At 30.3% G+C, this 13,767-nt stretch overlaps 1 protein-coding gene across 1 annotated transcript; it reads left to right on the top strand.

Moving 5' to 3' along the window:
- Positions 1–2,140: 2,140 nt before the first annotated feature.
- On the top strand, positions 2,141–12,245 carry LOC113367646. Its single transcript, XM_026609235.1, has 6 exons — positions 2,141–2,240; positions 2,690–2,866; positions 5,031–5,174; positions 5,254–5,418; positions 5,487–5,759; positions 11,554–12,245. The coding sequence occupies exons 1-6, from the start codon at positions 2,165–2,167 to the stop codon at positions 12,243–12,245; spliced, it is 1,527 nt and encodes a 508-aa protein (XP_026465020.1). The 5' UTR covers positions 2,141–2,164.
- Positions 12,246–13,767: the final 1,522 nt, after the last annotated feature.

The following is a 13,767-nucleotide window of genomic DNA, read 5'->3' as shown; positions in this document are numbered from 1 at the left end:
GGCCTATAACAATGCATCATTGGTGCAGACTTTTTCCAGGATTTTGGGTAAAAACAAGTATCGTCTGTACATCAACAATGAGTTTACCCTGAAGCCAGGGCAATTGGCACCAGATCACGATTTTCCTTTTGCACCTCAGCAAAGTGCTACATATTTTTACATCAATTCTTGCCCACAATGGACTAGTATCAGGAATGGAAATTGGAGACGAATTCAGGAGATGATTAGACAACTAGCAGTAAGATAAAGGATAGATTGTTATAAACCAAAAAGTTTGCATCATATGTCCTTTATTTATCCCCAGGTTTTTCGTAGAGCAGACTTCTCCATCTACTCAGGAACCCACGGAATCCTTTCCCTTCCAGATGAAAACATGGTATACCAAGAACTCTATCTGGTTGCAGACAAGAAGATACCAGTACCAGAATATCTCTGGAAAATAGTCCACAACGATTTGACCGGTGAAGGGATAGTTCTGGTGGTCATCAACAACCCTTTTCTGAAATCTGCACCGCCAACTTTTTGCAGGGATGTCTGTTTGCAGACCAAATGGGCAAGATATGAGTTCGTAGAATTGGGCCAAGGGTACACTTTTTGTTGTAATATTGCAGATTTTAGAAGGGTTGTGCAGGTTGTACCTGCACTTATTAGTAAAGAGTTTTTAGTGTTTAATGCTGGGTAAAGGTAAAGGAGTTGTGTAAAAATAAATTTGTTTGGAAATTGTTTTTGTTTTTTCATTTAAGACATTGTGACACATTACTTAGATATTTAACTTCCCGAAGGAGAAGTTTATGTTTTCATCAAAAAATCCGATTCTCTAATTTTATGTTTTCTCGACGTTTCAAGCCATTCTGAATCGAATGAGACCAAATTTGGAAAAAGTATGTGTGTGTGTATGTGTGTGTATGTGTGTGTGTGTGTATGTGAACAGATTTTTTGCCCCAAATCGACGTTTTCTCGAAAACGGCTGGGCCGAATTTAAGAATTTAAAAGCCATTCGATGTATCTCGACGAGGACTATTGTTTGTCAGTTTTGTGCGACGATCGGCCGAGCCGTTTCTTTATAAATCGCAGAAAAGTGAAAATTTTTTCGTCTACGTTTTAGCCCGCAATTCTTAATCGATTTTGAAAATTCAAAAACCGTTCGAAAGATATTGGTTGGGAATCGTGCTGATTAGTTTTTGGTAGAGATCGGCCGGGCCGTTTTCTTGTAATAAAGTTTTTTAAAAAAAAATTTCGACGATTTTTATGATTATTTTTTTGACGATAGATACCATAGTATTCTAGATCATACTAAAATATTACGGCCCTACGACAACTGGTTCAGCTTTAAAAATTCGTCAAAGTTTGCAAAAATTGGTATCGTTTTTTTGGCATTTGTCAAAACTAGACTTTTGATCGACGTTTTCTCAAAAACGCTTGAACTGATTTTAGAAATTTAAAAGCCATTTGATGTATTTCGGTGAGGACTATCGTTTGTCAGTTTTGTGCGACGATCTGCCAGCACGTTCTTTGCAATTTGAAAAAAATGTTAAACTTTTCGTCCACATTTAAGCTAATCCTACCGAATCGATTTTAAAAAATCAGAAACTGTTCGAAAGATATTAGTTGGGAATGATACTGATTAGTTTTAGGTGAAAATCTACCGAGCCGTTTTCTTGTAATTAACTGTTGAAAAAAAATTTAAGCCGTATATTATTTACACTTTTTTTTTATTAAGTCGATTATTTACACATATCGGGAAGTTCATGTAATTTGCCTGAAGGCTAAATACCAAACCAACTAGTTATTAAAGGTATTGTGACAGACAACTTAGACATTTCTTGTGTTTTTTTTTCAGAAAAAAAAAATAGTTTAGAACCAAATTTCTCAAGTTAACCTTCATTAGGTCCTTATACTATTTTTTAGTTCATTATCATTATTAAAATGAGGTATAAGCTTATTAATAAACCAGACATATGATAAAATTCTCAAAATATTTACACATCGTCGTCATTTAATTGTTGCACTAAACAAATATGCGAATTGAAGGAAACATTTTGTGACCGTAAAATAAATAAACCACATCACACTTTATAAATAGATACGCAATATTACAGAAATCGCGATTTTGCACAGTCGACAGCAAGTCAAAGTTATCGAAATACATAACAAAAGATTTTTTATGTACAGAAAAATGAATTTTAAATTTGTTACTATGTTTGGTTTATTATTAACGTGCAGTGGATACAGTTATGATTGTTAGATTTTATTTTACGAAATAATACCAATAATATATGTGATTACACTACATGGACTGCTAGTCCTCGTATATTTTTCTTTGTATAAAGTGCTCAAACATAGAAGAAAACTGTGACGTCACATGTCTGAGCGAACATTGACGACGTCAATCGCGGACTCTTCCGATTTATCAAATGCCCTATGTCATGTGTTACGAGCCTAACATAGGCCTTGTAATTTTAACAGGTGAATTCGATTTTATGTACATTAATAATATTATTAATATCATTTCTTACAAAATAATCAGCCAACACAATTGCCATTATATTATTACATATGACATTACATCAATCGGGAGTGTTCCGCGACTGTCGTCGGCGATGTTCGCTCAGACATGTGACGTCACAGTGCCTTCTATCTATATATAATCTTCTATTGTTTCTAAGTTACTATTTTGTTTGAGTTCCAGATAACAGAACTGATTTAATAGATAATATATTGTTTGAAGCATTTATAGCTTTTGATAATATCATAAACCGCACTGATTTAAATAAACAATTCATAAACGACGTTAAAAATTTATTAATCGAGGAAACTAAAATTCAACCTGAAGGTTTTGATGTTGCTGAATGGATACAAAACATTAGTAAGATATAATATATATATATATATATATATATATATATATATATATATATATATATAAGGTTGTCAAATATCTTCCTTCCGCCTTTTTGTCTTTTGAATAAAGAGCAAAAAAGCGGAAGGGAGATATTTGACAACCTAAATATATATATATATATATATATATATATATATATATATATATATATAGAAAGACTGTACTTCCAAAAAATTCAAATTCTATGATAAAATATTAACAATAAATCCAATTTGTAATTTAGTTGGGAAGGTAAAATAAAATCTTGATTTTTTTACTAAAATTTTGAAATTACTATGTAAATCTTGGAACTATCAAAAACAACGAATTTTAACAAGCTTGGAATATTAAATGAGGTCTTAGAATAATAAATGGGGTCTTTAAATTTTAAAAAGTTTGTAATTTAAGAATGTTTGAGTCTTGAAATGTCAAATAAAGTCTTGGAATGTCAAATAGGGTCTTGGAATTTTAAATAGGGTCTTGGAATTTTAAATAGGGTCTTGGAATTTTAAATAGGGTCTTGGAACTTTAAATAGGGCCTTGGAACTTTAAATAGGGTCTCGGAACTTTAAATAGGGTCCCGGAACTTTAAATAGGGTCTCGGAACTTTAAATAGGGTTTGTAATTTTAAGAATGCTTAAATTTTAAATAGAGTCTTAGAATTTTAAATTGGGTCTTGTAATTTTATGTTGTGTTTTGCTATTTTAAATTGCGTCTTGTATAGAGCTTTGGAATTTTAAATGGGGCCTTGGAATATTGAATGGAGCCTTGGAATTTTAAAAAGTTTGTAATTTTAAGAATGTTTGAATTTTAAATAGAGTCTTGAAATTTTATATAGGGTCTTGAAATTTTAAATGGGGTCTCGGAATTTTAAAAGAGTCTTACAATTTTGAAAAAGGTCTTGGAATTTTAAAAAGTTTGTAATTTCAAGAATGTTTGAATTTCAAATAGAGTCTTGTAATTTCAAATAGAGTCTTGTAATTTCAAATAGAGTCTTGTAATTTTGAGTAGAGTCTTGGAAATTTAAGTAGGATCTTAGAATTTTAAGTAGGGTCTTGGAATTTTAAGTAGAGTCTTGGAGTTTTAAGTAGAGTTTTGGAATTTTAAGTAGAGACTTGGAATTTCAAGTAGAGTCTTGGAATTTCAAATAGAGTCTTGGAATTTCAAATAGAGTCTTGGAATTTCAAATAGAGTCTTGGAATTTCAAATAGAGTCTTGGAATTTCAAATAGAGTCTTGGAATTTCAAATAGAGTCTTGGAATTTCAAATAGAGTCTTGGAATTTCAAATATAGTTTTGGAATTTTAAGTAGAGTCTTGGAATTTTAAGTAGAGTCTTGGAATTTTAAGTAGAGTCTTGAAATTTGAAGTAGAGTCTTGAAATTTCAAGTAGAGTCTTGAAATTTCAAGTAGAGTCTTGAAATTTCAAGTAGAGTCTTGGATTCATAAATAGTCTTGAAACTTGCTTGATAGAGCAATAGCGTTTTTTTTAATAAAGTCTTGCAATTTGCCTAATATGGCCTTGGAGTTATAAATAGGGCTTTGGAATTTTGAAAAAGACCTTGGAATTTTAAATAGAGCCTGGAAATTTTAAATAAGACTTGGAAATTTTAAATGAGGCCTTGGAATTTTAGAAAGTTTGAAATTTTAAGAATGTTTGAATTTTAAATAGAGTCTTGGAATTTGGAATAGAGTCTTGGATTTTTAATAATGTCTTAGAATTTTAAACATCGCTTGATAGGGCCATCAAGTTTTTCTAATAAAGTCTTGGAATTTGCCTAATAAAATCTTAGAATTTGCCTAATAGCACCTTGGAATTTACCTAAGAAAGTTTTGCAATTTGCTTCATAAAATCTTCTTTCTGATTAATTTCATAAAATCTTCATTCTTGATAAATGTTTAGAATTTTGAATAAAAACTTGACGTTATTGATAAAATCTTAAAATTTTTAATAGTATTGCAAATCCTAAAAATATCCTGGTAATGTTGATAAAGTCATGTAATTTTCACATAGGTTAGAATTTTGTTATAGCCTTGCATTTTTTTAATAAAACCTTCAATTTTTTGGCCTTGGATTTTTCAATAAAAGCTTAGATTTTTTTAATAACTCCCCGAAAATTTTCGATTTTCTCTTTTTCATTTGATTTATAGCTCAGAATATTCTTGGTGCAATAACTGTGAATGTGAAAAAAACTGCAAATTGCGACTTAGATTTTGAGTTAAAACACAAATCAGGATTGAGAAGACAATTTTGTGCTGAGTCGCTAATAAGGGAGCGTATAAAAATTACCGAAGGTAATTATAGACTAACTGAGATTTATTTTATTTACATACAAATATAGTTTTGTACGTATGTTACTATTTTTATTTTTAGGTTGCAGATACAAAATACGAAGTTTGCGCAGAAAACAACCATTGATTTTTATGCCCAAGCACAAAAAGAATGAATTAAGACTCTGGTATCCTAACAGTCACAATTTACCAATTTTTGCCAAGTACGGTTGCAGTAACGCCAAAAATAAATTACTACAAATTGAGGGTACAGTGAACCAAAATATTAGTAAAATTTAATTAGTTAAATTTAATTTTTATTATGCTTTTCCTCAGATGATTTGGACTTCATAACTTGCCAAGGATCGGATTTTTATCCCGAAAAACTTTACAGACCTCTAACAAGGCCAGTTCAGTGTCGTAAAACACTATCTCCAAAATTATATACCACGGATATTTTATGTGCTAAAAAAGAATTGGCAGCATATTCAAAAATTCAATTCGAAATCAACAAAGATATAAGTGTTGATCTATTTGGAATTTGTTTTTCTAAGTATGTCCAGGAAACAATATTTACAATTCATGAGATACATGGAAAAAGTTTAAAGTGTAAGTTTTTACATAACATTTATCGTCCACCACCAACAACAAGTAAAGTCACAAATTTTTTTAACAATAAGTAGAGGGAAAATGATGTATAACCATAACTAACGTAAAGTATTTTCTTTCGTTGTTGGTTTTTTTGGTCGTGAGCACTATTGTTTAGTTTACGAGACCTTAATAGAATTTTTGAGTGTACCTAATTCAATTGTTTTGTACCATGTATTGTTATTAACTTCCCGTAGGGTAAGTTATTGTAATGGGCCGAAAATCGAAATTGAAAATTTTTACATTTCTCGACGTTTTGAAGGTTTCTGAACATTTTGGCATACCTCAGAAAAAATGGATGTATGTGTTTTGTATGTATGGATACAAATTTCCAGTCACGTTTTAGGGCGCATGGATCAACCGATTTGAATGGTTCAAAAAACATTCGATTCCTATTGATCGGGAGAAGAGCTGATTAGTTTTTGGCAAAGGCAGGTCCAGCCGTTTCGGAGATACAGAGCAAAGAGTGCAGAAAATAGAAATCGATTTTTGAGAGAACGGAGTATCTGATTTGAATGATCTAAAAAACATTCAATTAGTAATGGTTGGGAGAAGTGTTTATTAGTTTTTGACAAAGGCAGGCCCAGCCATTTTCAAGACACGGAGCTAAATATGTAAAAAATGGCAGTTTTTGAGAGAACTAAGCGTCCGAATTAATTGATTCAAATAACTTTCTGCTTGTTTTAACAAAATAATTGCTTTTGGGAAAAAAAAATTTGTTTGTAATTTTTTTTTTCAAAAAATATTTTTGTAATTTTGGATTAAAAATTCAAAAAAAAAATGCCCAGGCTAAGCACAGTCTGAGCGCCACTCTGATACAAATGTTTACCCAAGTGCGTTTAGACTGTTTATGTACTGGAGCACTTTTCCAATTTTGTGAAAACTATTGAAAAATGTGAAAATGCCGCCAAGCTAAGCACAGTACAAGTGAAAATTGTCGCACATAATTAATTGCAAATGCGTTTAGACTGTGACTATACGGGAGCACTTTTTCAAATTGGCAACTATTGAAATTGAATTCGAAATGAAATGACGATTGTTAATGTTCCGGTGACAAATTTGCAACAAGATAGCAAAAATAATGAAAGTTACACTATTTGTGATAATATTTTTAAAAACGTTTAAAATTTCTCGAATATTTCATTACGGTACGAGAAGTTCCAGCAATTTGCCTTAAGGCACGATGTCGTACACTACTAGTTTTAAGTTAAATCTAACAGTTTGTTATATAACCTCTATACAAAGTAATATATGTTGAGAAAAGCAATTTTAAAGAGATAAATATTTTTTTCAATATTTCTGTCAAAATACCAGATCAACGTATAATACAGTGCTATTTCCGTAAAAAATGTACTGATAAAATTTATATTTTCACTGTCAAAATGTCGTGTATTTGCTGTGCATTCAGGCGTTTTACACATAAACTGCAACGTCACTCGTATGTTATGAATCTGAGTCAGAAAGACCCTGTTATCTAACATCGTTTCTGCGTTTCTGGATTTGTGAAGTAGATTCTTCAAAACGTAACCTTACCTTAAGTTTCCTTTCTATTTTTTTTTAACGTCCCGTAGGGTAAGTTATAGTAATCGTCCAAAAATCGAAATCAAAAATTTTTACATTTCTCGACGTTTTGAAGGTTTCTGAACATTTTGGCATACCTCAGAAAAAATGGATGTGTGTGTGTGTGTGTGTGTGTGTTTTGTATGTCCGCGTTTTTTCGTCCACGTTTTCGGGCGCACGGATCAACCGATTTGAATGGTTTAAAAAACATTCGATTCCTATTGATAGGGAGATGTGCTGATTAGTTTTTGGCAAAGGCAGGTCCAGCCGTTACGGAGATATGGAGCAAAGAGTGCAAAAAATAGAAAGCGAGTTTTTGAGAGAACGGATCAACCGATTTGAATGGTTTAAAAAACATTCGATTCCTATTGATAGGGAGATGTGTGCTGATTAGTTTTTGGCAAAGGTAGGCCCAGAGGTTTCGGAGATACAGAGCTAAATTTAAAAAAAATGGCTGTTTTTGAGAGAACTAAACGTCCGATTTAAATGATTCAAAGAACTTTCTGCTTTTTTCAACAAAATAATTGATTTTGGAAAAAAAAATTTTTTGTTTCTAATTTTTTTTTCAAAAAAATTTTTTTGTAATTTTGGATTAAAAAAATTCAAAAAATCACCCAAGCTAAGCACAGTCTAAGCGCCACTCTGGTACAAATGTTTACCCAAGTGCGTTTAGACTGTTTGTGTACTGGAGCACTTTTCCAATTTTGTGAAAATTATTGAAAAATGTGAAAATGCCGCCAAGCTGAGCACAGTATAAGTGAAAATGTCGCACAGAATTATTTCCAAATGCGTTTAGACTGTGACTATGCGGGAGCACTTTTTCAATTTTGTGTAAATTTGGCAACTATTTTTTTTTGGAATTTGATTCGAAATGAAATGACGATTGTTAATGTTCTGGAGATGATAAATTGATTTATTTATAATTAACTTTCCATAGGGTAAGTAATCGCAAAAAAATCGAAAATGAAAATTTTTATATATCTTCACGTTTCAGAGGTTTCTGAATATGTTGGCATACCTTGGAGAAAATTGATGTATGTTGGCAAAAATGGCCAAAAACGGTAACTCAGATTTTAAGAGAACGGAGCGTCCGATTTGTATAGTTCAAAAAACATTTTACATGCATTATCAAGATGAAGATTTGATCAAATTTTCATGAAGATAGGTCTAGCGGTTTCGGAGATCTAGTAAAAAAAACTAAAAAAAAATAACATTTGGCGGTCAACAATAATCATTAGTCATTAGACATATGCATATCAAATTATCAGATGTTTTATTGAGATTTTAACAATAAGTATAAGTTTTGTTTACATTCCTATGGGTTCCGTTAGACAGCGACGCGGCGCTTACGCGCTTTATATTTTGTCTCTATGCAGTTAAAGCAGTACGATTGCTTTGAAAAAAAGTTCAGATCTTCCAAAATATGTCAAAATGAAGATAACATTTTTTCCAAAAAAAAATTTTCAAAAAAGTAATTTTTTGTCCAATTTAAAATTTCTAAAAAATCTTATTTTTTCGCAGTAAAATTTAAAAAAATTAATTTTTGGCACGGAAAGTTCCAGCAATTTGCCTTAAGGCACGATGCCTTAATTGCCTTAAGACAGAATTCCACTTACAGCTAGTTTATTATTACTATTGTTTATATATGGTTGTTGTATATCAAATGTAGCTTTTAACGTTTTTTTTTCTTAGAATTTTGTTTAAGATGTTTTTGGGCCCTTTAGTTGTAGTAAGGTATCAAAATAATTTGTTCTTCTTATACTTAGTGACAGATTTTTCAATTGTTTGCAAATTTTTGGATTTACACTCATAAATGGAGCGTTTTGGGTTTGATTTTTTTTACTGTGCTCCAATTTGCATGAAATTTTGGAATTAAGGTTCATTTTATTCTCAAGTTCAGAAGTGAAAATAATTTGGACCCCTTCTCAGTGGTGTAATTTTATTTTTTCAAAATAACTTTGGATATCGATAGAAGAACTAATTATAAGAAAAAAATGTTTAATGAAGTTTGTCAAAAAAACGAATACTTTTCAAGTCACTGTCTACTAAAAATTCATATATTTTTAGAGTTTTTCTTCGTATTTTGCAAATATCTCCAAAAAAATATACATTTTAATGAAAATCATGTAAAGAACAAAATTATATCAAATAAAATTAACACGTCAATATTAAGCTAGATATGAAAAAGCTAAGTCGTTTTTTTATTTCGATCGAGAGATTACGTTTTTTTATTCCATTGGGTTTTATAGTGGTCAAAATAAGCTATATAATGTGTACTGTTGAGGGTTTGTTTTTTTTTAATTTAAATCAAATAGTTTTATGAGTGCCATTGTTTCATCTAGAATTAATTTGGTTCAAGAGATTCCAAAATTCATCACGCAAATTAGAACACAGTAAAAAAGTTCACAGGTTACATCCTTTTTCCTCTCTATTTACTGCACTAATTTCGTTGATCGCAGATTGAATAGTGCAATTATTCACTTAAAATATGAACTTAAGTAATAATGTATATTGAATTATTAGTGACAAAAATGTAATTTAGATATTACTATAACTAAAAACCAATTGAAGTAGTTAAAATAGACTAAATTGTTGTAGCAAATATTTTGGGTGGAAAAATCCACGGCGCTATATATACACACACACATATATATATATATATATATATATATACTTGCTGACCCGGCAAACGTTGTTTTGCTAAATAAGGTATATTCTAAACCATTTCTAGAGAATCAAAAATATTAATACTTTAAGTGCATAAAGATGTGTTGTTTGAATGCTGTATACAATTAGGTATTATAAAAACAATAAACCCCATTAGTTTGTCTATATTTTGTCAATACAATCAAACTGTAAGTTTTATACACTTCCTATAGAAAACATCGTATAATCCAATCCGAGTCTTTTTTGGTCTTTCGGCTTATTAATTACGTTTCAAGTTTTTCAGATTCTTTTTGGATTCTGAATTTTGTGTATAATTGTAAATAATACTACTGAGCTTATACAAAATTTTCAAATTTTTGCGAGAAGAGATAGAAAATAAATATTTAAAATTCAAAAAAGTATTTCTTTTTTTACCTGCTTTTTGAAAAGTTTCAAGTAACATTCGGTGAATTAAAGTAAATTTAATATAAAGTATATATGTAGAGCAGGGCGAGGCACAAAGGTCCAATTTGACTTTGAGCAAATATAAACTATATTGTGAAAACCATAACAATTATATCACAGCAAATAACACATATCAAACGAACAATTATCTGAGTTCAGTAAACTGCCTTCTACTTCATCATTGTAGAAATGTGCTTTTTTGATGTCTTTCAAAAATTTGGTATCTAGACCTTTTTACCCTGTAGGCGGGGTAACTTGAAACAGGCTTTAAAAAGATTTAAAGCCTTATTATAGTTTTAAAGGTATTTTACAAAATAATTACATTTTTAACTAATGCTTAAAAACTACCAATGGAAGAAAATACTTTTATTATGGATTCTCAAAGATTACCTTTATCTCCCCCATTTCAAAGATTACCGTTTTCAAATCAAGGTTGTAGCTGGCTATACATCTTTTTTCGATACCAAATTTAGGTTCTGAATTTAAATAACATAAATAAAAAATAATATAACCTAGAAAATGTTTTATAAATACCAATGAACATATAATTATACAGATAAGGTCTTTCAGAGCACCGTGTTTGAGAAAAATATGCCAAAAATGCATTTTCATATTAACATATCAAAAAAGTTTATATTTTGAGTCTCTAGTAACACTTGCTGCCCGTTTACTAACGTTTTTGTATATAAATAAAACTACAAACAAAACTACTTACTACAAATTTATCATAAATAAATAATATTCGCGTAAAACATCCTATTAAACGTAATTGAACATCATCTGTCAAAAGCGTTTGACATTTCACAAAATTGCCACCGTCCATTGTTCTATTTAAATTACGCTTCTACAAAAATTTTCAAATTATAAATGTAAAGTTTTTACGCGGATTTGAAATAATTTCCCACCTTTTGGACTTTCTCTGGATTGGCACGAATTTTTCAAGACTAAGACTGGCCAAATCGATTCAGCCGTTTTCGAGTTTTATTCGGACATTTGAAAGAGAGATCCATTTTTATATATAAGATATATATATATATATATATATATATATATATATTACTTTGTTTAATAAAATATTTTCTAGTTCGACAGAAACCTCAACACTATCCAGTCCTCCACACATCAGATTTACTCAAATGCCAAGTCCATTCATCAAAGTTGTACACAAAAGATAACCAACTATCAGCATTCCAAACGCTTCTAGGACCAAATCAAACTAAATTGAACAATGAATTTTCATTAGAAAAAAGTCAATTAGTTCCTGCCGCAGATTTTCCCCTTCAACCAATGCAGAGTGCAACTTATTTTTTAGTCAACGCACTTCCACAATGGAACACCATAAATCAAGGAAGTTGGAAAATTTTGGAGAACAAAATACGAAAATATGCCTCTCAAAATGAATATGTGTTTAAAGTTTTCACAGGAGGTTACGGTACACTTTCTTACAACGATGCCAATAATGATCCTACGAAAATTTACCTAAGTCCTGAGGATAAATGTCTTGGTGTGCCGAAGTATATCTGGAAAGTTATTTATCGCGAACAAACGGCAGGTGCAATTGCTTTTGTCAGTGTGAATGATCCATATGCTAAATTGGATGATTTAGAAGATTTATGTCCAAATATGTGCAAATTAACTAACTGGAATCATCCAAAGTTCAGAAATTTCACAAGTGGATACATTTATTGCTGTGATGTGGACGAGTTACGCAAAACATTTGCCCACATACCAAATTTTGATACTCTACCTATATATCAAATTTTAGTATATTGGTAGATTTGTACAATACCAATAAAGTTTATAACTAGATTTTTACCATTGAATGTAGTATCCATAGTATTTAGTATCTGTTTACAGCATGATTTAAATAAATTATTAAATAAATAATAAAATAGACAAATAAAAAAATCCGTGCATTCTAAAATTATATTATTCATAGATCCAAGAATAAAGGCGACTCTAGCAGGGTATACGGAGTGTTCAAAAATTTATGGAAGTTGCTAAAGGTGGATTCACACTCAAAAAAAAAAAACTATTATAATACTAAACTAGTGGTGCATGGCATCATGCCTTAAGACAAATTGCTGGAACTTCCCCTACCAAAAACTAAATTTTTAAAATTAGATTTTTGAGAAAGATTGAAAATTTGGAAATAAAAACTGGTTCTTTTGAAAAATTTGTTTTTTATATTTTGATTGTTTTTTGAAAATTTTGAACATTTTTTAAGCAATCGCACTACGTAGCTGATTTGGAGTTTGGAGTATCAAAGCGCGTAAGCGCCGCGTAATCGTCTAACGTGTAAACATTTGTACGGAACTCATATAAATGTACACAAAATTTGTACTTATTATATATTATATTCTGTATAAAATCTGATAATACGATGTACATATGCCTAATGATCATTTTTGACCGCCAAATGGCAATAATTTAATTTTTTTATTGGATCTCCAGAGACGCTGGACCTGCCTTCACAAAAAATTCATTTGTTCATTTCAATGCAAGTAAAATGTATTTTGAATTATTGAAATCGGACGTTTTGTTATCTCAAAACTGAATTATCATTTTTGGCACTTTTTGCTTCTTATCTTCGAAACTGTTAGACCTGCCTTTGCCAAAAACTGATCAGAACATCTTTTTATCAAAAGGAAACGAATATTTTTTGAATTATTCAAATCAGTTGATCGGTGTTTCCGAGATCGTCGACTAAAATTTGACATACGAGTACATCCATTTTTTCTAAGGTATGCCAAAATTTTCAAAAACCTTTGAAACGCGATTACTACGCGAAATTAACAAGAAAGTTGAGATAAAAAATACCATGTGTCCCAGAACTCAACGTTAAAAAATTATGTGCATGATTTTTTGATTATTGTGGTTAATTTTTAGTACCTTAACCATAAACTACATTTCTAAGACCACAGTCTAAAAAAAAATATTCAACTCCCCAAAATTTTGAGAATTAAAACTATTTGTTAAACTATCAATTTATAACTTTGAAAATTTGTTTGAAACTTTGAAAATTTATTCTTTGGAAAAAATGCAATAAAAGATCTTGGACAGTATTACTGAAGTTTCAAGAATTTAATCAGGTTTGTGATATAGTATAATACTGTTACATAACAATTTTAAAATCCAAACCTCAAGCAACCCAATTTTTAACTTTTCTTAAGATAAGTTATAGTAATAGCAAAAAAAATCGAAAATAAATTTTTTGCACATTTTTACGTTTCAAAGTTTTCTGAACATTTTGGCATACCTTAGAAAAAATTGATGTATGTGTGTATGTGTGTGTGCG

Source organism: Ctenocephalides felis, unplaced genomic scaffold, assembly GCF_003426905.1.
Source record: "Ctenocephalides felis isolate EL2017-DRISC unplaced genomic scaffold, ASM342690v1 CF-g0.4_SCAFFOLD_01170, whole genome shotgun sequence".
NCBI lineage: Eukaryota > Metazoa > Arthropoda > Insecta > Siphonaptera > Pulicidae > Ctenocephalides > Ctenocephalides felis.
The sequence above is the reverse complement of the archived record's forward strand: the minus strand, read 5'-3'. Positions and strand labels throughout refer to the sequence as shown.